Source organism: Daphnia pulex, chromosome 9 (genome assembly GCF_021134715.1).
Source record: "Daphnia pulex isolate KAP4 chromosome 9, ASM2113471v1".
Classification (NCBI taxonomy): domain Eukaryota; kingdom Metazoa; phylum Arthropoda; class Branchiopoda; order Diplostraca; family Daphniidae; genus Daphnia; species Daphnia pulex.
Genome location: NC_060025.1, coordinates 8,669,972 through 8,696,278, shown reverse-complemented (window position 1 = coordinate 8,696,278; position 26,307 = coordinate 8,669,972). Strand labels below are relative to the sequence as shown.

Genomic DNA, 26,307 nt, shown 5'->3' with positions numbered 1-26,307 from the left:
ATATCAAGTGAAACGTAACAAGATTGCCAAGACGTGTGCTGCTCAGAGTATTGGATTCCTATTCGTCTCGTTAAAGATATCACGACGCAGCAGACGACATTCGAGTGTCAGCTGCTTTCGAAAAAAAGCTTGTTTCATACCTGTCAAAGTCAATTTTTCGAGATGTCTCACACTTCAACAGCTAGCTCACATTTCACTATGAATTTCTCGGAAGCACCAGACGTGATATTATTATTATACAGTATAGAGTTCTCTTTTTATAAGAAATATTTGATGTATGTGATTTATAATAATTTTATTATTTTCTTCCATCATGTGGACACAAGTTTTTGTTTTTCAAATATCAACAAATCATTCATTATTTTTCGCAGTCTTATTTACAGGTGAACTTTTTGGGGGTTTGTTTTTAATTTAAAATAGAATTAAATTAAAATGAGAGCCGTGAATTGCTACTACGATATGTAATTTGTTAAATACCAAAATAGGAATGTTGTTAAAATGATAATCGGGGGGATGATGCCAGGAAAAAGAGAGTGGGCGTGAAATGGTTGACAGATTAATTATTATTATATCAATTTGTTGTACACAAGTGTGCTGGAATTATACAATACTTTTTTTTCTTCTTAACTTCTGATGAGAGAGTGTGAACATGATGGCATACACAATGAACCCAAGCACAAGATTTACGGTTGTCACAATTGGGAGGGAGAAAAAAAGGGGAATTTCATTATTATTATTTCGCTTAGAATTATAGCTTTTTTAGACTTGCAATATATAATAATAATAAATCATTTTTTTTTAATCGTAAAAATTTGAAATATAATTATCGTTATTCTTTTCCATTTTTATTGTTATCGTCCTGTTAAGATTCGGATAACTGTTCAATCAGGGCCACCCCGTCATCTCGGTATGTTTCCGTCAACTGAGATATAAATATAAAAAGAAAGAAAAAAAGAAATTAATGCCATTATTTATCCTTCTCCTTTTGCTTCCGTCCTTTCCTTTCCTTCGCTTCCTTGGTAACAAGATTAATATGTATGTAGTGTATTAGATGTCTAGTGGTACCTTGAGACGGGCCGGTTCGTGACTGGAAAAGACACGAAGCCGGCACGTTAATGCCAATATTGCGGCGACGGCTGTGAAAATGAGAACGACTTGGAAGGCCGCCAGTTGTGCCACTCCTAATGCGACCTCGTCCTCTTCGGCGGAGCTCGTCTCGGCGTTTATTTCTATATTATTTATATTAGAAAAATATGGAAAGAAATAAAAAATAAAATAAAGTAGAAACGAAACTTTCTTTTTTTCTAGTACGCAACTGCGAAAACGCAACAGACAAAAGAAGAAAAGTGTAGAGGGAGAGAGAGAGAAGGAAGACAAATAGAAGCGAGTGTATAATAATAGGTCCCCCAAAAGTTTTCCACATTTATAATATGTGCTATAGCTGCAACAAAGAAAAAGGCCAACTTCCAGGGCCAAGCACAAACACATTCATCTCTCATTTTGCCCAGGAAAAAAAGTTTTTTCTCTGATTTTTATTTTTTCGACAAAAGAAAAGGAGGAAAGAAAAAGTTCAACAACTTTTAACAGCCCTCCTCCCACTGCTGCCTTAAGACATCAGGAATTCAAACTTTTATTATAGCCCTCCTTCTGCTATTGCAAGTTTATGTTTCAAATCCATATTAAACATAATCTTAAATATAAAAAAACAAACTACTAGCCCATTATTTAACAGCCAAACTGTATAATAACTCTCCTAGGATTGAACCCCCGGGGTCTATAGATATACCTACTAAATTAGCATGATAATGTGCATACTATCCAGCTTGGATGGCATACACATAACATTATTGATTGTAAGTTGTTAACAAAAAGAGAATAAGAGGGGGGAAGAATGGGTCTGCACACACTGCCAATCTAATGGCAGACCGATGAGATTGGTTTTGGCTTTTATTGACACTATAAAAAGTGGGAATGCTTCAATGGGTCTCAACTCTCTCTCTCTCTACAGTCTGTGGAATCGATCAAAACCGACACCACACAATAAATCTGGACGACAACAACAAGAAAAAGACAAACCTGAAGGGAACGAGCCCAAAGTTGTTGGCGGTTCGTTCTTCGACGACGAGTTGTTGTTGTGGTTGGTTATGGCTCCAGCTGCTGGTCCACCGGCGGGATGATTTAGGAAGTGAATGAGATTGCCAGATGTCGTCCGTTTATTCTTGTTACTGTCACCTATTGTCAGAGTGGACAGCAAGTTTCGCTGCTGCTGGGATGATGATGATGATGGACCGCCACCATTGTTGATGTTGCCACGGTGATGTTGTTGGTGGTGGTGGTGGTGGTGGTGATGCCCACACAGATGCATGTTGCCATTTATTGGGCTCTTGTCGGTCCCAGCCAAATGTGGGGGGTGCAGACATGCCTGGCAGACCGTGTCTGATGTTCCTGTACATGGCTGGACCTCGTACAGTCCTTCACCTGCAATATTGCATTACACGTTATTACATTAGATTCATCACCCATAAGACCAGAACAGACACAAAAAGGGAAATGGTTCCATACTACACATGGTTGGAAAAAGAGAAAAATCGCGTGCGTGTAAACATGCAACGAGTCGCTTTATTCACCTCGTTGTTTGTTCAATAGTTTCTGCGCAGTGCTGCTGTTTACACAGCATCGATCAACGTGACACACACACAACCTTTTTTCTTCGCCCAGCCAAATAAAGAGATATATATAATTTCAAATTCTTTCCCCGAAAAATGACTGTGAAATTTTTTGGTCTACAAAAGAGTGAGGACCCATCATTCAATTTTCCAGGAGCAGACGACAAAAACATTTTCCAGAAGAAAGAAAAAAGATTTAGTAGTGGTGGTGGTGGTGGAAGGAGGAGGATCTTATATTTTATAGCTCAAGGGGAGAGGATAAAGACCCATTCTCTTCACCTCTTATGTAAAGCTCCGGGATCAAAAGGATATCTATCTATTCTTTGATATACTATATATATGAAATGTGTTCACATATTCATGTCGAAGGACTCTCAAAGGCTCCTGAAATATGTAGGGTCTCAACAGGAGAGAACCAAAAAAAGAACAAAAGATATTTTAAAAAGTGGGCGGGAAAATAAAGTCAAATAAGGAGCCTTCACATCTATTTGAATCGGGAGTGAAAATGTCTCGTGTGGAAATATTGTCGAGAAAAAAAGAAAAGTGGTGAAATGCCTACCGCATTTTGAGCATGGCCAACATGCATGCCTCCTTGAATAACTAGGAGCGTAGTAGCTTGGCGGGCACGAATGGCACACTGTGTCTTGAACGAGGGTACAGCGTCGAGCCACTCCAAATCCCGGCGGGCAGCGTGAGCACAATCCGAATCCCAACGACGACGACGACGATCCCGACGAATAATCAGAACTAGGAGCCAAATCTTCTTCTTCTTCTTCTTCTTCCGATTCTTCTTCTTCGTTTTCACCTTGGCTCCTGTTGGTTTCCTCGGCTGTCGTCACTGTCGCCGCTGACGCAGGAGCCGTCGACAGCGGACCGATCCCGATAGGAGCCAATGGCAAATGATGTGGCAAATGAGAAATGCTCCCACGATCCCGGTGACGCCATCGATGATGTTCGTAGCCTTCCACCGATAAACAGTGATAATTCAACTGGAAATCAAAATAAAAATTCAAAAATTCAGAAATTCAAATTTTTCCCGCCGAAAATAGAAAATCCATTAAAAACACGCCCACCAACCAATACATAACCCCCAAAAAAGTAAAGCTGGATATATTTATATGGCAAGAGTACAAGTCACATGTTTCAAGCTTTTTGACACTGTGCCAAACAAGGGTCCGAAAAAGAAGAAAGAAGCAGAGTTGCCGCTACTGGGCAATCAGACAAATGAAATATCGATTCGCCAGAAAAAAAAGTCCAGAACACGGTGGAGCAGCACAAAAAAAATAAAATAAAATAAAAAAAGATCAAAGTAACAAAACAGAAAATTCTACCAAGAAGAACCGACGTATAAAATAAAAAATCTTTTTTCCTTTTTTTGGTGGGGGGTGGAATTTTATTTCAAAAACGCAAGAGAGAGTGAAATTATATATATCTATCTCTTTCGGACCTTGGTATATATCTAGAAATGACGTCAACAGCTACCGGACACACAAAACCCCCCCCCGTCCACCCCTACGCTGTCATATCCTTGTCATGTTTTGTCATCCGAAATAAATATCCCGGCCACCATCACCCCCCAAAAAAAAACGTGATTAGTTATCTATAAGAATGGCTATACTATCTATTTAGCCACGCCCACTCCCGCAGCAGGCTATAGAGAAACTCTAATGAATCACGAATATAAGAGTGACATTAAATTGTATAGAGTGTGTTAACGTGTGTATTTATTTTGCCAGAGTGTCTAGTCTATAGTACTAGTCGTATATATATCTGTACGGGCCATTAGATGTTCGTACCCAAAGAGAGAATAAGGGGAAGGGGGAGAGACACTATCCACTTGAATTGGTAAGAGGAGATACCATTCATCACTTGCATCATCATTGCCGTCTCTATTGTCTGCCGCCGCCGGCTATATATTTCGTGAAAATGTGGTGTGCCCGGGTATAAACCCCCACCCCTCAAACTGGCCATCCCACCATCTGTAATGATGCCGGACACATACACACACAGCAGTCGTTGCAGCAGCCATCAGCTAATGATATCGTCTTTAAATCAAACTTAATTTCAATTCCCAGGCAGCAGCAGCAGCACTGTTACATGTGCTGTAACAACTTCCGATGATAGTACTATACACACACAGCGCCTAGATTTAAATTATGCAAATAACCAGGGGGGCTAGAGCTTTTTCCTGATCGATAAGAACAAAAAATTTTAAAATGGAAAAAAGAACGTGTGTCTGGTTAAATCAGGAAAGAAAAAATTCACTGGAATTGCTCTTTCCTTTTTATATATTCCCAGGAAGATAACCATTTTTTTCCTTCCTGGGAATTGTGCGACTAATAGGACCCCCAACCCAACGCCGTTGAATTGCGCAGTGATGCACAGACACGAGCAGATAGAAACTCTTTGCTGTGCTGCTGTGATGTCAAACATTGTGCTCCTGCTAGTATGTCGGGGTGGAGGGGATAATATCATACATATACAAGAGGATTACACGCGGATATATTTAGCCGCCTTCTATAACAATCGTCTCGATTCCGCCCTGGATGCTGTATGTGTGTCTTTAATCCGTGCTGATATTCTTTTCTTTCCTGATTTCTTTTTCGGGTTGGAGGGTTGTCCTGTGTGTATAGTACACGTATAGAACGCGTTGCTAATATAAATCTATACCTGGGGGGCCAATTGTAATCCCCTTTGGCCTCCCGTTGTAATCCGGATTAGTCGCTATGTGCTATAGAGCCTACGATATATACGCCGGAACGATCTATCAATTCAAATGGGCAATCAACCGGGCGAAATTCGACATTTTTCCTTCCTGTATTATGTATAAGCTGATTGAGCTGCTGCTGCTGCACTGTGTTATTAGATTCCTAGGTTTAGATTGTTGTAGTCTGTATTAAAATTTGAAATGAATTCGACATGACGCAGAGAGAAGCAAATGTTTGCCCAGTGACGAATGCGGCACAAATGGCCAGGGCAAATGTTTGCCATCATCATTTGAATAATTGGAAAACATTTAATGATGTTATGGTTATTATTATGAATTATGATGTAATACCGAAAGGAATCCGATTGTGGCGAGTAAGGCCAAAGTGCCGCTGGGTAAATTGATGAATTTCAACGATCGCCTGGATTTCGTGTTAACTGGGCTACCGACTTGATGATGGTGGTGGTGCTGATGGCTGGCGCAAGCTCCTGGAGCTCCTGGCGACGTCTCGGCTTTCATCATCGGCATGACGACGGACCCACAGCGAAAATGGTTGCGCTCGATCAAATTCGCTCAAATGAATTCAAATTTCGTCGTGTGTGTTTCCCCCAAAAATTCACAGCAACAACCCGTCCTCTTGTTTCACGGTCGCCATGACGATATGACCAACCCAAATTTCGAAATTCCGCACTTTTCACTAATTATAATTGGCGCACTGAATTTTTCCGGGGAAAACAAAAAATTTTGGGCGCCAAAAAATGTTCAATTTGAATTTCAAAAAAATAAAAATTTCAGATTTTTTTTAAATTTTTGTTCCTCATCAAAATAAAACGACAGAAAAATAATAACTTTGTTTCTATTTGAAATAGAAAGGAGCGGAAGGATAGAGAACGAACGAGGACTCTGGCCGGAATGCAACTAACAGGGTAACGGTGGAACGGCGTTTCCTTTTTGTCAAGTTCGACCAGCGCCTCCAACAGCCCAGGAGGTGCCCAGGAGCTGCTGTGCTGCGCTCTGGTCGCCCTGCGCATATCCAAAGAAAATAGGAGAGAAAACGTGAAGCCAATTCTATCGGATAGAAAAAAAGGAAAAAATAGAAGGGGGTCTCTCCTCCTAATATACATCAATTTATTTCCTCTCTCTTCTCCTTTGTACAACCCCTCCTTCACCCAAAAAGAAGGAGCTGGAGATCCTTATACTACATATATAGATATAGCCAAGGATGCGCTTGATAATAATCACTTCCGTTTGATTTAATCGAGCGAACATCTCCGACCGAAAAACGGACATATAAAGGTCACAGTGCAATTTCTTTTTCCTCCTTTTACCATAGTCAAAGGACCCAAATTTTACCCCCCAAAAGATATTTCAACAAGTTATACAACTATTTATAGAAACTCTTCTATATTCTTCTATAAAAAAATATCTAAAAAAAGTGAAAAGAGATGGAACCGGTGTTCAAATAAAATAAAAAACTAGGAGCTATAGGAGCTCCGGCACAAGCGGATAGGAGAGAGTTAAAGCAAAGTTGAAGTAGATCTCCCGATGGCTCTCCCGGGAATGTCGTCGTCGTCGCTCGTCGCTATCCTAAGTGCTTTTTACACTTTACCTGCTGCTATATGCTCCGCGCCAGCATACACGTATAGCTATCTCCTATAGAGTAGAATATTATCTATGTATATTCTCTAAGTGGCAAGTAGTTGGATGTTCCAATGAAGCCCGGGAGCGTCGCCCACGGCCTCATTCAAATAAACAGCAGCAGAACCCATGCACCGCCCATCCAGCAAATAAAAAGCGGAATCAAAAAATACAAATTTCTCCACTTCGCCGGAATCAAATGTTAAGGTATTGCGGATTATCGATCCGCGTGCCCAGGCACAGCTTAGATTTTCCAGGGCGTTAAAAAAAAGAGCAATAAATTTTTATCAAAAATTCCTTTTTTTCTTTTAAATCTTTTTCGATATTGAAAGATTTTGTGCCGTGGACAAGATGAAGGGAAAGAATAGTTCCGAGTCCAGCAGCTGGACCAACGAACAGTTAAGCCATGCGGCAGCAATCTTGTCTTTGACGAGAAGTTATACTATCTCCTAGCTCCTAACATAGCTCCTTTTCTAGACTCGTTTTTTTCTTCTGTACTGGTATATGTCGTTGTGCTGCTGCTGCTGGGTGCCAGCAGCTGTTGGATCGATCGATGCCCGGGATTCTCAAAAAAAAAAAAGATTCCCGATCCATCTATAGCTATAGAGAGCATAGTGTAGAGATTCCCCGTGATTATTATTGTCTTCCAATTATATCCGCCGCCGTGCACACTCGAGAGAATCTAGCTCTCGTGACTTTCGAGTGTAGTAGTGTGGGAGACTTTTCTTCAAGTACCGAGATGAGAGTTGATTGGGAGAAAAGAATAAATATTATTTTATTTATAACTTTTATATAGTTCTTATTCTTCTTTTTTTCACCCGGTGCATTATCAAACGCCATGGCTGCTGCTGGGGGGTTGGTTGGTTCGTGCGAGATGGAATCTCATCATCATCAGCACAAAATGACGAAGAAATTCCTTATAGCTCTATATACCAACAGCAGGAGCAGCAGTAGAGAGTCAGACATCATTAGTCACAAGCGATAGAGGGGAAACTTTATCGATCGCCAGCCCCCACCATCAGCAGCACAAGGAGCTGCAAATGTCGACCAATAACTCGACGGCAACTTAAAATAGATATTAATGCATCGAAATCTAAATGTGTTAGAGATAGAACCTCCAGCACCTAATCACTGTGCATTAGACCGGCAAGGCGCATAGCAAAGAAGAAAAAAAGGGGGGAAGGGAAAGTGATGGACGATGCTCAACCAATTAGACAATCTGGGAGGGGGGCCCGAGTGCTCTGTGTTGAAGATCTAGCTAATATATATATTATACGTGCCTAATTGAACTGCTGGGAGAAATAAGAGCTATCCATCCTATTCTATATAACTCTTCTTCCGGTTGGCCCGGGCATATATCTATACATTTATTCTCTTTAAAACATTTATTTGATTTTTAAAAAAAGAGATGAGAATAGTCAGCAGAAAATATGGGTGAGCTTTAATATAGATTTAAAAAATTGATTTCTGTATGACGTCTTTATATAGATTCGCCGGGGTTTTTATATACACGTTCGCCTGGATTATAAAAGCCTCTTATAGTACAAAAACAACAACAACAACCAGGATAGCAAAGAAGGCCCTTGTTTTTATTGCAAGACAAGAGAAAAGAGGATCATCGATGAGAGACAAGAGAGATAAGGACATCCTCCTTGTCTATTCTTGTTTTGTTTGAGACATCATTTCCATTATACATTGTTGTTGTTGTTGTTGTTGTTGTCGAGGGTCAATGATTGAAACTTGTCGTGCTGTACCGTTGCCAATATCTATTAGAACACTCGCCTGATATATTTATATAGATCTAAATGACATTAAACTTGATGGCATTTCAAATAAATAAAGGGCCATAGAGTTTTGTGGTGGGAGTGACACGTAAAAGCTTTCAAACGTTATATCTTTTAGGTGTCTGTGTGTGCTGTTTTTGTTTTTATATTGGTAACATAATATATATATATATATGGCAGTGGGCGACATACACTACTACAATAAGTGCTCCAGATATATATATCGCCCACCGCTAAAATAAATAAAAACATTTTTTATTTTTATTTTTACGACCAATCGATAAATAAATAAATCAACCGTTTTTTTCTTATATAATAAATCGGTGGCTATTATTATCGATATATAGTCATCTAAGCAATGATTTAAAAAGAAATAAAAAAATTACGTTACAACTATAGACGGTGGATAGAAATAAAAAAAGGGGGCTACTTTTGTTGTGTCATTCCGGTCCCGAAAGAAAGAAAAAAAATCACGACAGAGAAGAAGCACAGCATCAGCAGCACGTGACCTTATATCTATCCAATCTCCTATATATATATATATAGTTGCCTTCTTCTTCTTCTTCTTGTGTGTTGCTGGTTGGTACGGGTCATTATATGTATATAGAAGAGCTAGACTATATACCTTTTCTTTTCTATTCTTTCCCGACTGATCTTCTTCTTCTTCTAGTCTTCTTTTGCTGCTGCTCTATATACGCCGGGCGCAGCAAGAGCAAAATACATGTATATTCCCAATGGACCCCGCCCAGCCTACACACATCAGTTGTGGCCGTCCATATACAAAATAAAAAGGGAAAAACAAAAAATAAAAGTAAACATTTTTGTAAAGAATTAAAATAGAAAATAACATATCCATGTGTGTGCCGGCCCACCCTATACTATATATATAGATAATAAAATGGAACGTTAAATCTAAACTCATTTTGGAAACGAGCTGGGTGGAAAACATGGGAAAGCCAGCTGCACTTCCTCTCCTATACATATAGATATACTTAGCAATTTATATAGCAGCAGGCCAGCAGCAGCACATATAGATAGAGAGAGAGCTACATAGGGAAAAAGGAGAGAGACTATTTATTCAGCGTGAGTCTGCTGTTGCTTTTCCCTAGACTGTATATACCCGCTCCCGTTCTTTCCGTGTAGATGTAGATAGATAGATATATATATACATTATTCGCGCTAGTTTCTTCGCTAGCTCCATCCATAGAAAAGCTTTTTAGCTCCGTCCATGGCTGATGCTCGGGCTGGCTGCTCCGGCTGGCCGGGGCCTGGCTAATAATGTATAGACCGCTCCAGCAGCTATATAGCTAGCTAGCTAGCTGCTTAATATATACAAAGAAAAAAGAGAGAAAAATCTACACAGCACAGACATTGCACAGTATAGCAGCTAGAGATAGTCTATACAGTACATGGACTGGATAAAAAGGGGGCGGCAGTCTATAGTAGTATGGAGGGGGGAATAAAGTAGCAGTCAATAAGTTAGATCCGCCAACAGTCAGCAGACTCTTGTGTGCGTATAGATAAGATATGACTAATTTATATTGCATACACGATTGGAAAATAAAAAAATAAAAAAAGGAACGAGCTCCGGCCGGAATTGTTCGGCTGGCAACTGCGACTCGCAATTCGTACATGTACGACGAGGTAGTACATTGAAAATGTGTATAATCAATAAAATCAGACGGCCAACTTTTTTTCCATATATACACACACACACGTCGAAATTTATTTTGATAGATGTATTTCGTCTTGACAAAAGACGAGTAGAATTTTTCATTTTGTTTGGATGAGGGAGGAGGGGGAACTTCATCCATCGGGTTGATTTTTTATTTCACTTTTTTTTTATCTGTCGTGATTGTCAATAGCACATCGCTCCCGACCGCTCTCTGATTGATTGGTACACCGAACACGTACTACCTTTGCCACATGGCTCCTGGCGCTCCTATTTTTGACACACAAAGGACCGACACCAGCAGTCCACCCACCCCCACCCTGTGTATGTATACGTATGTATAAAATGATTCCATCAAAATTGAACAAGTAAATATATATGTGTATATTTAGTTGCTTTGGGTTCCTGGGGTCTATAGCCTCTCTTATCTTAGGCTCCTGGCTCCTTTTTCCTGGCTTGTCGCCCGCATTTATACATACAGCAAAAAAAAAAGTAAGGAGGGAAAAACCCACACACACACCCACATCTATTCCACCGCGCGCGGTAATAATGGTCGGACATGGTCGGGACACGGACGCGGGAATATAAAAAAAAATAAAAATAAATAAAATAATTCGAAATAAAAAATACAATTTTTTCTTTTATTTTTATTTGGAATGCGCAGGCGCATTCGGGTACCGGGCAATAGATCACAACATCCAACACGGTCCCGATGTTGTTTGCAGCCCGTGCCAAACGCTGTTCTATACATCACATGTCGTGCGGAGAATTAAAAAAAAAGAAATAAATAAATTTTTATTTATTTCCTATCCCCTCCCACCCACCCTTTTAAATGCGGAAACTAATCAAAGGGCAAACTCGGAAAAGGGGGGGGTGGGGATTCGGATTGTGTGTGTGTGTGGCTGTGTGTGCGGCTCCTGGCTCCTGTTATTTGGTTGGGAATCACGGAAAGGCTGACCGCACTCAATCTCTGGCTGGAAATATATATTATATGTATAGGGAGAGGCAGGCAGCGTGTGTACTATACACTTCTTCCCCCTCCTCCCTTGTGTTCAAATCGATCCGTCATGCCAAATTCTTCCATTTATTTTTTTTTTTTTTAAATAAATAAAAATTTAGTTGGGGAGAAAAATCGGTGGAAAATACGAAAAACACAATTTTTAAAAATATTTAAATAAAAATAATTAAATAATAAAAACCAAGGAATGACACTGGACACTGATTTCCGTAAAAATTCCGGTTACAATCCGGAAAAAAATTCTGTAGAAAATAGGAAAAAATTTAATTTGCCAAAATATTTAAATTTCATATTCAAAGTTTTAATATTTAAATCAAAGAATAAAAAAAATAAAAAAATTTAGGAGTTTCCCGTGAAAATTCCGGTTACCGGAACACCGCCACAATCCGGAAATAATCATTAAAAAATGGGGAATCTGGGAAATAAAACAAAAGGAAAACAAAAAGGTATATATATATATATATACGTATATATAGTTATAGCTATCGGCGTCTCCGTCTATAGATATAGCCCCCCCCCCCCGTATAATCCAGTTTGGATGTTATAAGATGTGGTGAGAGCGCGCCTGCTCTCCGTGTGGCATTGCTGATTAGAAATCACGGCCGTTATCTCGGCCCTTTTCTTTCACCCCCCTCGGCCGTGATATAATAATAAGAAATAAAAAAAAAGGCGCTTCTTTTAAAAGAAATAAATATATATCGACATAGTGTATATACACGCAACGGAGTATGGTGGTGGTGGTGGTGGTGGGCATGAACGTGAGTCCTTTCCGTGATATTCGATTATTATATAGAACATCAGTGGGCGCCACTGCATATAATATAGGAGACACACACACACACACCACAATGATATATGGTAAATGCGCGTGTGTGTCTCTTTTCTCTCAGATTGATGATCTGATTGGCCGCCGGTCGTCGAGCCCTCGGACATCCAATCCATATCCGGACCAAACCAAAAAAGAAAAACATTTCCGGACGTCAAATCAAATAGAGAAATCGAGTCAAATCAGATTTTTCAAACGGATAGTACGTACATAGATCGTCTGACTAAAAAATAGATTTTTTGGGGGTTTTTATTCCAGCCGATATTATTGGAAGTGCAAGAACAAATCGAAAGCATTGGGCCCCGGAGGTTGCTGGACGCCCCCCTTGGGCGATACAGAGCCGATAGCCACTATATCGACTATATATGTACATTACAGCACTCGAGAGAATATTGTAATAACAAAAGAAAAAATACAAAAAAGAAGAAGACTGAGTCCCATATACTTGAATATTGGAAGAAATCTCGTTAACTTTGGGTCGAATAAAAAACGAGAGACTCGACGACTGGACGATTTCCTCGGATCCTGCGAGCACACACACATCCCCTGGGGTACATATATGACACACACACACACGCAGAAACCTGTGTGTGTCTCTACTATTAAAGGACAAGGTCCCCCCCCCCCTTTTTTTGAGAAAGATATATAGGCGGTCCTCGGTAGACATTTGGTTTTTATAAATGATGACGTGGGAGTTGTAATGCTACCACTAGACACTAGTCTTATATACTTGTCTATTACTACTACAACGACTGGGGCGAGCCAATGCGGATGGATGGGGGTTAGTTTGGGCGTGAAATTGGCTAGCCTCGCCGTGTGTGTGTGATATGCAAATAAAACACATCCGGTTATAAGAGAGAGAGACCAACGATGGTCCATAAAAAGGATCGGGGTAATGACAACAACAATTGAAGGGATATCTGATTTGGCATTTGAGAAACGTTTCCGACGACATCTACCGAGCGGGCGGAGGTATCTGAATTTCAAGGAAAACGCTTCCGGTGCGGAGGGAAAATATAATCAGAATTGAATAATATAGACTTTAAAATTTCATTGTCAAGTAGTCCACTCCGGCGGATACCTCCGGTGGCGCTCGCCTTGGTGAGGAACCGTTGCGAGCGCCACATCCTCAACTGGTGAAGGATCACATGGGAGAGACTTCCAAAAATTAATCAAGCCGTGACACAGCTGCCGGCCGTGGCATTCACAGCAAATGTGAGGCGACTGAATATTAAACCATTCGAGGTCCCACCTAACGTTGGTGTCTCTGCTTCACTAATTACAATTAAAAACTCTAGTGACGCTTTCTCCATATGAGATCTTGTTATGCCAAATTGCGCACGAACTTGTGATCGATCAAGTTCATTAATTGAAATATTTGATTGCGGCTTACGCAAAAAAAAAAGCACAAAAAAAAACAAAATGTTGCGGGGACGCGAGATTTTTGACATTGCCATCGACTGGCCAAACGGCGACAGAGCTCTACATCATTTACAATTTAACTGAATGAAACTGGATCAAATTGATGGCCGTGATCAGCGGAAAATAACGGAGATCGTGACACAACTGAAACTTTTGAATATTCGTAATTTCAGTTGTGTTCGACTCTCGCTAGATGGCGAAGACCACATTATTTACATTGATTAACCTGGGGGCATGGTGGCTTTCGGCAATCAAACAAAAAATTAATAGGAGAAGAATTAAGAATCGCTGGTGTGCTCCAAAACTTGTGATTCATGCAAGTATGAGCGATTCCGTAAAATGAACATTTTCAATGCATAGGCGGTGAAGTGCGACCAGTTAAAAATTTGTAACGTCCTTTTCATCGAATGAACTTCACAGCAAGAATTAACCCGACTTTTTCGTTGGCTCACGTAGCGTTAGTTATATGTTCTTAGTTCCTCTATTGTATTTTATTTAAAAGCCGTTACATACATTCGACAATTTAACTGGAAAGATTTGCTAACTGTTGCTACCTGAATTATCTATGAATCCAGGAAAAGCAAGAAAGCATTCAATTCCGGTAGATTCCGAATGTACCTTAACACATACAATGACTGGAATCGCTACCAGAATTATAATAAATGCCGTACGAACTCAACCGATGATGAAAGTCGTTCAAGTAAACTGTATACATAATTGTACATTATTATTCAAAACGATTAAAATCCACAAAAGGTTGTGTAGCGTTGAATCTATCACAATGTTCATTACAAAAATTAGACGTTTTTATTATTAAGTGTTCATGCAATCGAACACATAGAAATTTTTTAAAAACTACATCATCCCAAGCCCAGTGGTGTTCCTCGACATTCAACTGCCTTCCGCGCCCAAGAAAAAACCATTCTCAACTCGATTTTTGTAAATTCAACTACTGTTTCATTTCAAACGATACTTGTTTCAATTCCTTTTTTTAAAATAAGGCAATCAGTCAATCATAACAAAATTGTAACGACAACCAAGTGAGAAACAATAATTTAAGTTTCGTGATCCGATCGCAAACATTTGCAGATTTGAGATTTTAAATTGACTGAACTGTGCCCGCCGTAGTCAGCAATTGATTTATATTTCCCGCCAAGCGTTTCGACTTGTGATCAGGTACTGGCGCTCCCGCAAGATGAACAGTGCTACCAGTTAAAATATTTCGTGATCGTTTCCGTCGACTGAACTGCGCAGTTAGAATACACCCGACTTTTTCGTCGACCAAAGTAGCGTAAATGAAATGTTCTAAATTCCTTTTTCATTTTTAATGATTTATACTTCACTTGTATTCGGATAAGAAATACCAAAATCCAAATGCAACCTATTTTTTATATTGCTATCGACTGGCCAAACGACGACAGAGCTCTAAATCGCAATGAAACTGATTGAAAATGGATCAAATTGATGGATGTGATTGACGTAAAATTACGGAAATCGTGACGCAACTGAAACTTTTGAATATTCGTAATTTCAGTTGTGTTCGACTCTCGCTAGATGTCGAAGACCACATTATTTACATTGCTTAACCTGGGGGCATGGTGGCTTTCGGCAATAAAGAAAAATTAATAGAAAAGAATTAAGAATCGCTAGTGCTCCAAAAATCATGATTAATTCCAGTATGAGAGATTCCGTAAAATGAACATTTGCAATGCATGGGCGGTGAGGTGCAACCAGTTAAATTTTTGTAACGTCCTTTTCATCGAAAGAACTTTACAGTTCGAATACACCTGACTTTAACGTCATCCAAAGTAGCGTTGATGATATGTTCTTAATACCTCAATTGTTTCTCAATTTTAAGCCTTCACTAACATTCGCCAGATTTCTTAGCACCTAATTGCTATTCATACTCTCTTAAATACAAGAGTTATAAGAACGCAATTCGGTACCAAACATCCGAATGTACTGTGATTCATACTGAACTGGTATCGCTACCAGAATTATAATAAATACCGTTCGAATTAAACCGATGATGAAAGTTGTGCAATTAAACTGTAAGTATAATTGTACATACTTTTAAACTACGTCATCCCAAGCCTAGTGTTCCTCGACATTCTACTGCCTTCCGTTCCCAAGAAAAAACCATTTTCAACTCGATTTTTGTAAATTCAACTACTTTTTCATTTCATACGATATAATTACTTTTTTTTTTAAATAAGGCAATGATAAGCAAATTTCATGGTCCGATTTCAAACATTTTCTGATTAGATATTTAAAATTGATTGAATTATGTTCCCCTTCCCCTTTGCCAGCAACTGATTAATATTTCCCGCCTAACGTTTCGACCAACAGGCTACCGAGTTAACAGATAAAATAAGCAAATTAATTACACGCCGAAATCGATTCCGGTGTGGATGAAATGGACTGAACGAAACGAAAGTTTTGATTTTGGTTTACATAAAAAGTCCACTCCGGCGGAACCTCCGATGGCGCTTGCCTTGGTGATCAGTCATTGCGAGCGCCACATCCTCAACTGGTGAAGGATCCCATGGAGAGAGACATTGCAAAAATTAACATCCCACGCATAAGTAACCAATTGGTGCCGTAACTTAATATAAACGTTTTTTTAGTTCACCTAACGTTGGCGCATTTACTTCATTTACTGCAATTGATGCTCAAATAGCGTTTGTTATAAGTCAGACATAATTGGGTTAAATCACGCACAACCTTGTCATCAATAAAGTTCATTGTTTCAAAAGATGTGATCAGTTCACGCAATCCCATGAAAGACAAAAATGGCGCGAAAACGAGAAGAAATCCATCAAACTGACATCGATGATGCAACAAAAAAAAATGTCAAAGGAGACAATTTTTTTATGGCACGGTCCAAAGGAAGTCCATCCGTATTCACAAGTATAGTTCAATAGGCCTGAGCTCAGTATTCAATACCATCCGCACAACCTGGGGCTAATGAACGACAGCCGCCAAACGAAAAGGCAACTAAAAGAAAATGTATTATAAACGCGAGTCTAAAATTGGTTTCCCATTCAAATCCTGGCGCTTATGCAAAATGAACAATCACGAGGAAACGGCGACGACGAATAACAAGTTGAAATTTTTTTTCTTCGTTTCAATAGGACGAATTTGTAAGTCGATAAATAACCGACTCTTCCGTCGACGTGTACAGCGTAATTTTATAGTATAAAGTCAAATTATCTTTGATATTTTACAAGGTCTACGATAAAATTTCTAATCTTGACTACCATAATGGGATCCGTTCTAGCAAAATCTCATTTTGGGTGGCAAGAGCAACCAGCCTATCTCATCTACAGATCAAGACAAATGCTTTGCGCAATCGTGTGGCCATAACTGATTGCAGTCCCTAACAAACTAATAACAAATGTTGCTCTTACTATACCAGTGACGAAACTGGTATACATAGAATCAAACAAGCGATTGGAAATGATTCGAGTGGGCCATTCAAATTGACACGAGCAGGTGCGACGAAAAATCTGCCGTAATGCTCGTTTGAAAAATTGCAAGTATTCATGATTTAATGGAAGCGTTGGTGTAAAAAAGAATGTTCTCAATCCAAGCAGTTAACAGGTTAATTACGCAATAATCACCGATTTTAAAAAGATATAAAAATACAATGAATAGGGTAGAGCTATAGACTATACCTAGTGGTACAGCTACAACTTGACGCTATTCTGAATAATTCAAGGTTCTTTACATGGACATGTTCAACACGGGCGCTCAGAGCGAACCATTCATTGACATCCCGAAAACTCTAGACATTAAAGAAGGAACTAAACAACAAACTGAAAGGAAAAAAAAAGGTTTTTGACGCACAGCCTAAAAAAGCACTGCCCATAAAAAGTCGGTTGGCATTCACAAGCCATTCAGTAATAAGTCCGTCAACACCATCCGCGTACGTTTCTGTTGTCTGTCGCGCATAGAAAATTTAAGAATTCTCGAAAGGAAAATTTTCTTTAGAAACCGTTTTAAAGTAACTTGGGCATTTCGCAAAACACTCATTCTTCTTTGACAAGTGAGCAGTGATAGCAGAATGGCAATTCATCGTTTCCGAAAAATGATGGCATAGGAGTGATTGGGTAGAAATAAACAAGGCCAAGGTCGTGATAGAAAATGACAAAAAAATGTCAAGCAATTCAAGAAAATGAAATTTAAATTTAAATCTCATGTCTCAAGTCTCAGTCTAAAACTAACACCCTGACATGGAAGAGGAGTTGTCGTAAAGCTAAGGTTCCCTAGCTCGAAGTCATCTCATAATAATGTTTCTCATCCTTACACAATGAAATAATGTAAAGACTTGTGACTTACATGGTGATGTTTCCAGCTTGGGTTGTTCATCAGCAGGTGTGAACCAGTAAAGCTTTGGCTGAAAGTGTTCAAATCCGGTTCAAATGGCATGCAATCTGGTTAAAATAAATTTGACATTTAGATTAGTAGGTATTTAATATGGGAAATCAACAACTTATATGCATTACCCTTTGAGGTTGTATTGGGCCTTGAAAAGGTTGAAGCACTAATAGTTTAGGCCTCTGGCTGCAACACCTTGCCAGAGACTCTTTCCCCTGTGTAGACCATTTCAGCAACTTAATCGATTTCAGGTCAATACTTCGTCAATAACTGCTAACTGGATATCTATCACAATGAATCACAAAAAACAACACATAAATGATATAATGTGAATCTTTTCTTTTGTCCAAAAGAAAGATATTGTTAAAAATGTTATGCACATCAAATGGTTTCATACTTCAAAACACGACTGAACTAGCCATCAAACAAAATGTATTGCGGTGCTCCGAAAACGTTTGAGGGAGTTGCTGGCTGCATTTTCTGTTTGGTGCGTCGTAGCTTTTTCTTTTTCACATTTTCTAAATAGCCATCTAGGGGTCATCTTTCACACTAATGGGACTGATCGTCTGCCCAATCTGAAAAAAAGTGATCCGTGGCAACCCCGGGCAACCCTACCTCCTCTTCTCCCCTGAAGAAAAAAAAAATTACGTTATTGACTTTCGAATACAACTAGAAAACTAGGCTAAGAAAGTTCACATAAACCAAAAATAATAATGATAAACTCAGGTTAAATTTAAGACGGAGATTCTATTTATCGCCGTAATCACTTCCCGTGAATGATATATGGTAACAATCGAATGATAATTAACTTGGTTAGATTAGTAGTCTACTCCTGCGGATTCCTCCGGTGGCGCTCACCTTGGTGATCAGTCATCGCGAGCGCCACATCCTCAACTGGTGAAGGATCACATGGGAGAGACTTTCAAAAATTGACATGGAACCACACGGCGCCCGCCCCACAGGTCCAGAATTAGAGCTAATCAACATTGTCAGAAAGTTGAATTAATATATCCATTTGGTGTTCAACTCACGTTGGCGTCTCTGACAAACTTTTTACAAATAGAATCTTAGGTCGCGCTGCCTAAATTTCAGGAATTATTGGGTAAAATCATCGAAGAACTTGTGATCGACCAAGTTCATTGAATGAAAAATCGATTTTGCGCAAACGCAACGAATTAAAAGTGAAACCATGGTTCAATTCACCCCTACCGAGTGGGCGGCGGAGAAGATATATTAATTCCGCCAATAACGATTGCGGTGCGAATGGTCAATTAAGAATCCATCTTTTTACTTCGCTTATCAAATAGAAATAGCCCACTCCGTCGGATCCTTACGTAGGCGCTCGCCTTGATGAGGAACCGTTGTGAGCAACATATCTTCAACTGGCGAAGAATCCATTGAGAGGACTTTAAAAAATTAGAACAGACACACCGAAGCGGTGGCCAACACTAGAATTCAAATTAAAATGTGGCGCGAATGAATATAACCATTTGAAATTCACCTAACGATGATGGTGTATCTGCTACACTAATTACAATTAGAAACTCTAGTGGCGCTTCTTCGATTTTAGGTCTAATTATGTCAAATCACATACGACCTTGTAACCAATCGAGGTCGTTGGTTGAAACGTTCGATTTTTACACACGCAACGCAATAAAAGTTAAAAAAAAAACATTGCTCGAGGACATGAAGATTGAAATCATCGCTACCGACACGCAAACTGAGAGACTTGATCAGAAGGATTCGACGGACATCGCGACGCTTTGTCCCAAAAATGGAACGTTTTAATTCAGTATTTAGAAAAATAATTAATAAAATGAGATTGACGGAAATAAACGGGATTGGGGGTATTGAAAGCAATTGGACGACAATCTGTTTTGATTTGCTTCTTTAGGACGCTTCTAACGCCAGGTACGGAGTGGGCGGATAATTTCCACGAGAACGCTTTTGTGCAATTCAAATCAAATGATTTGTTACCTTTTTTGTCAATTGTGTCCACTCCGGCGGAACCTCCGGTGACGCTTGCCTTAATGATGAAATGTTGCGAGCGCCACATCCTCAACTGGTGAAGGATCCATTGGAAGAGACCTCGGAAGAGACTTGGCAAAAATTGATTCCTGCTGACTTCCAGGTTCCTGATCCTAATATTTTAGAAATGTGGCGAATTAATATGAGGAATCAATGTCTACCTTACGTTGGCGAATCTGCTAAGTTATCTACAATTCGAAATTTTAAAATAGCGCTTCTCCGACATGAGGTACAATTATGTCAAATCGTGTACGATGTTGCGATCTGACAACGATGATGCAACAAAACACAATGTCAAAGGAGAACATGTTTTGATGGCAAGGTCCAAAGCAAGTTCATCCGTATTCACAAGCAATTCAATAGGCGCTTTAGCTCAGTGTCCATCCGCAGACTGGGGCTAATGAACGACAGCCGCCAAACGAAAAGGCAAAAAGGCAACTAAAGGAAAATTTATTGTCAACGCGAGTCCTACTCCAAAATTGGTTTTCTATTCAAATACTGGCGCTTATGCCAAGTATTTGAAATTCTCAATCCGGTGTTTTCGACTCTTGCTATATGGTGAGACCGCATTAATTACAAAAATTATTTTCGCCAGGCTTTCAGCTAGGGTGGCTGGGGCTTTCGGCAATAACAAAATAATGGGAAAAGAATTGAATATAATTATTAAATATCGCTCGTACTAAACCTAGGGTGAAAGTTGCGCAATTTGAATCAACAGAACGGTTGCATGTGATTAACCGAAACGATTAAATTTCACAAGAGCTGCTGCAGCGTAAAATCTATCAAATTGCTCATAAAAAAAAAAGTTTTAATCATTAAAGGTGCTCATGCAATCAGGAACACATGGGCATTTTAAAATTACGCCATCCAAGCTCAGTGTTCCTCTCTACATTTTATTGTCTTCCGCGCCCAAGAAAGATCATTCTCAACTCGATTTTCATACATTCAACTACTGTTCCATTTCACACGACCCTGCTTTCAATTCATTTTTTTTTAAATAAGTGAATGATAGCAAAATTGTGACGACAGCCAAGTGAGAAACAATATTTGAAGTTTCGTGGTTCGATTGCAAACATTTGTAGATTTGAGATTTTTTTTACTGAACTATACGCGCCTTTGTCTGCAATTGATTTATATTTCCCGCCTAACGTTTCGACTTATATATACCGAGTTGACAGAAAATATGAGCAATTGACTTCATCGAAGATGGTTCCGGTGCAAAATCATTTGTAATAATAGAATCGAATGTTTTTCCATTTCTTTAGCTAATTAGTCCACTCCGGCGGAACCTCCGGTTGCGCTCGCCTTGGTGATGAACCGTTGCGAGCGCCACATCCTCAACTGGTGAAGGATCCCATGGAGAGGGACTTTACAAAATTTAGTCTCGTGGTCTCGAGATGTGCACACTGAGTGCATGATAATTCTGTGATGTCGACTTGAAATAACTGTTTGTTTAGTTCATCTAACGTTGGCGCATTTACTACATTTACTGCAATTAAAAACTCAGCAGCGTATGTTATAAGTAAGATAACATTGGGTCAAATAACGCAAGACCTTGTCATTAATAAAGTTCATTGTTCGAAAAAATGCACCAAAAAATATTCCACGCAAGGACATCAATCGATCTGACATCGATGATGCAACAAAACACAATTTCAAGGGAGAACATTTTGTAATGGCAAGGTCATAAGCAAGTCCATCCGTATTCACAAGCAATTCAATGGGCGCTTTAGCTCAGTGTCCACCGCACGACCTGGGGCTAATGAACGACAGCCATACGAAAAGGCAAACTAAGAGAAAGTTTCATTGTAAACGCGAGTCCGACTCACAAAATTGCGTTTTCTATTCAAATTCTGGCGCTTATGACAAATGAGCAATCACAAGGAAAAAGCGACGAAACGCGGCAAGTTGAAATTTGTTTCTTTATATACAATGGTAAAATTTTGAGAGTTGAAAAATAACCGACTCTTCCGTCCACGTGTACAGCGGTAAAAAAGATTTAAAGTCAAATTATCTTTATAAGCTTGTCAAGAATTAACCATATTCGATTATCCATAGGGTCTTGAGAATTCAAGTTCATAAGATAAATTTTAAAGACTACATTTTATGATGATAATATGAAGCCGATAAAATATCCAATTACTTGAGATGTCAACTATGGCAGTCGAAGAAGGTCCTGATCTGTCCTGATCTCTAGCAAAATAATAACAAACGCCGCTCTTGCAAATCAAATGACGAAAATGGTACAAACAAAATCAAAGGCAAGATGGGAAATAGTTGACTTGTGCCATTCAAATTGACACGAGCTGGTGCGACGTAAAATTTTCCGTAATGCTCGTTTGAAAAATTTCAAGCATTTATATTTTAATGGCGCGTTGGTGCGAAAAGAATGCTTTCTGAGTCCAGTTACAAGCTTAACTACGCAAAAATCACAGATTAAAAAGAAAAACAAAACGAATAGGGTTGAGCCATAGACTATACCTAGTGGTATAGCTACAACTTGACGCTATTCTGAATAATTCAAGGTTCTTTACATGGACATGTTCAACACGGGCGCTCAGAGCGAACCATTCCACTGATCTGACATCCCGAAAACTTCACACATCAAAGAAGGAACAACACAACAAATTGAAAGCAAAAAAAAAAAAGGTTTTTGACAGCACAACCCATAAAAAGTTGGTTGGCATTTAAAAGCCATTCAGTAATAAGCCCATCGTCATCATCCACGTACATACGCTCTGTTGTCTGTCGCGCATAGGAAATTTGAGAATTCTCGAAAGTTTTCTTTTGAACTGTCAAGTAACTTGGGTATTTCGGAAAACATTCGTTCTTCTTTGGCAAGTGAGCACGAGAGCAGAATTGCTATTTATCGTTTTCAAAAAATGTTGGTAAAGAAGTGATGTTCGGCAGAAATAAACAAGGCCAAGGCCGTGATAGAAAAAGACAAAAAATGTCGAGGAATTCAATGGTAAATGAAATCGTTCGCCATTGGTTGTTGACGGAAGTTCAGTTTACATACTGAGACAGTTATAAAATAATTTAAGATCAAACATAGCCTAAGTCTCAGGATCGAAAATGTGACTGTTGAAATTTGAATAAATTTTTTCTAAGGCTTAATAACAAACTAACACCCTGGCTGGGAAGAGGAATTGTCGTAAGGCTATGCTTGCCTACCTCGAAGTCATCTCATTTATACTAATTATGTTTCTCATCCTTGCACAATGAAATCGTGTAAAGACTTGTGACTTACATAGTGGTGTTTCCGCCTTGGGATGTTCATCAGCATCTGAAGGTGTGAACTAGTAAAGCTTTGGTTGAAAGAGTTCTGTCGTTCACATGGCATGGACTCATCTGGTTAAAATAAATTTGACATTAAGTTTAGTAGGTATTTGATATGGAAAATCAAGAACTTGTATGTAATACCTTTTGAGGTTGTATTCGGCCGTGAAAAGGTTGAAGCACTAATGGTTTAAGCCTCTGTCATGGCTGCAACACATTGCAACAGATTCTTTCCCCTGATGTAGACCATTTCAGCTGCTTAATCGATTTCCGGTCAATACTTCATCATTAACTGGATATCTATCACAATGAATTGCAAAAAAACACAACACGTAGATGAAATTCGAATCTTTTCTTTCTTTCAAAAGAAAGATAATGTTAAACGTTTTAGGCACATGATTTCATTTTTCGAAACACGAATGAACCGGATGAACTACTCATCAAACAAAATGTCCTGCGGTGGTGCCCCGAACGTTTGTGGGGAGTTGCTGCGACTTCTGTTTGGTGCGTCGTAGTTTTTTCACATTTTTTGAGAGCCATCTGGTAGTCGTCTTTCATATTTTTAGAGTCTCGAATTGTTTTGATTTCTAACTTTCTAAGGGATTTTTTTGATCAATCAAGTTATCATTGGTTGACACTTGAAACATTCTATTCTTACAAACGGCAACGCAATCAAAGTCAAACAAAAAGGCTCGAGGACGTGAAGATTCAAATCGTGGCTACCCCACAGACGAAGCGAGTGAAATTCATCAGTCGAATTCGATACTAAACAACAATTCAACGGATCAAAATAACGGAAAATAGATTAGCTGTGATGAGCAGGAAACGACGGACATCGTGGCGCTTGGTCCACAAAATGAAACTTTCGAATTCAAAATTTAAAAAAATGGACTGTGGGGCTGCGTTAACTACGAAGGATTAGGAAAAGGAAGACTTCTGACTTAAACTACCACAGGGTATGGTATTTCCATATTGGTATCTTTATGGTATTTCCATAAAGACTATTTCCTTGACCATGAATTCTTTTAACGAATAATTTTTTACCTTGATTGTCGAAACGTTTACTCCGGCGGAACCTCCGGTGGCGCTTGCTCTATTATCTATGCATGAAACTTTGCGAGCGCCACATCCTCAACTGGTGAAGGATCCATTGGAGAAAACTTTTCAAAAATTAGGAAGAGTTATCAGCTCCACTGCCCCACCCTCCGAGGTCCGGCAACCGCCCTGATGTGGAATGAAGTGTTGCAAATAAATATATGGAATCTATTTCTACCATACGTTGGCGATTCTGCTACATTAAATACAATTAGAAATTTGATTAGCACTTCTTCAACGTGAGATACAATTATGTCAAACCGTGTACGACGTTGCGATCAATCCAGTTCATTGATTGGAAAATTTAGATTTTGGCACACGCAAAGAAATCAGAGAACAAAATAGCTATAGGGCATCAAAATGTTGTCTAATTGATGGCTGTGAATTTAGGGGGAAATGACGGAGATCGTGACGCAATGAAACTTTTGAATACTTGAAATTCTCAATTCAGTTGCGTCTTGCGAGCGACTGACTTTAATTAGCGTCTTCTCTCATTCTCGAATCGAATCTCGAATAAAGCAGCTCGTAATAAAAACAAACAGACATACACAATGATGGAATATTTATAGTTAAATATCGGTAGCCGGTGGGCATCGCGTGTAACCTGCTATAGACCCAGCCTGGAAAACAGACATGTTTCTTGTCTTCAAACCATGCAATTATTTTTTTTGTAATCAATATTGAAATTCAATGCATTTTCAAGGAACGCATCAGCTGGCTCTTGTTGCACGGTTTACGCGGTTTACGGTAATAAATCGATGAAAAAAATTATTCATAAAGTTGTGCTATACAGCAAGATGAAAAGTAAACCAATAAATACAGATGTTTCCCAACTTCACTATCTCATTTGTCGCCCTTGATGCGAAACTCGAAATTGACTTTGGTCTTCAGCAAAAGCGTTTTTGGGTTGTTTCTTACTAACCTTGCTGACCTTATAAACCCTAAAGCCAGTATTATTATTCCTCATGGATTTGAAATTCACGGAAATTCAAAAAACATTTGAATAAATTATTTTAAAGCAGTCCGCACCAGTGGAACACGAGGGAATATTACAGCAACTGTTCTTTTGGTTGCTAGGTGACAAAGGACAACACATTTTCCACGAACAAAGTTATCAAACTCTAATTTCTTTGAGCAATAATGGAATTAAACTTGAAATGGATAACAAGCTCTATGAGATCATCAACAAAGAGAAAATTTTTTGCACTAAAATTTAATTAGCGTCTTCTCTCATTCTCGAATCGAATCTCGAATAAAGCAGCTCGTAATACAAAAAAACAAACAGACATACACAATGATGGAATATTTATAGTTAAATAACGGTAGCCGGTGGGCATCGCGTGTAACATGCTATAGACCCAGCCTGGAAAACAAACATGTTTCTTGACTTCAAACCAATTATTTTTTTTAAATCAAATATTGAAATGCAATGCATTTCCAAGGAACGCATCAGCTGCCTCTTGTTTCACGGTTTACGCGGTTTACGGTAATAAATCGATGAAAAAAAAATTATTCATAAAGTTGTGCTATACAGCAAGATGAAAAGTAAACCAATAAATACAGATGTTTCCCAACTTCACTATCTCATTTGTCGCCCTTGATGCGAAACTCGAAATGCTGACTTTGGTTTTCAGCAAAAGCGTTTTTGGGTTGTTTCTTACAAATCTAAAGCTATTTATGACCATGACATTATTAGCGACCTCTTTTTTGTTAACGAGCGCTGATTCCACATCGGAAACTGATTTGGCCGGACTTCATTTAAATTACGTTGGTTTCCACGTAAGTAATAGCC

At 39.1% G+C, this 26,307-nt stretch overlaps 1 protein-coding gene across 3 annotated transcripts; it reads right to left on the bottom strand.

The window, feature by feature from the left end:
- Positions 1–545: 545 nt before the first annotated feature.
- LOC124202347 lies at positions 546–18,512 on the bottom strand. 3 transcript variants are annotated; one of them, XM_046598686.1, is made up of 6 exons: positions 18,242–18,512; positions 18,075–18,169; positions 3,226–3,655; positions 2,077–2,478; positions 1,066–1,229; positions 546–922 (listed from the first exon to the last, which is right to left on the bottom strand). In XM_046598686.1, the coding sequence occupies exons 2-6, from the start codon at positions 18,162–18,164 to the stop codon at positions 863–865; spliced, it is 1,146 nt and encodes a 381-aa protein (XP_046454642.1). In that variant the 5' UTR covers positions 18,165–18,169; positions 18,242–18,512; the 3' UTR covers positions 546–862. The 3 variants fall into 3 exon arrangements, with proteins under 3 accessions (XP_046454642.1, XP_046454641.1, XP_046454643.1); XM_046598685.1 differs by lacking the exons at positions 18,075–18,169; positions 18,242–18,512 and adding an exon at positions 5,725–6,291; XM_046598687.1 differs by lacking the exons at positions 18,075–18,169; positions 18,242–18,512 and adding an exon at positions 3,740–3,878.
- Between the last annotated feature and the right edge of the window lie 7,795 nt (positions 18,513–26,307).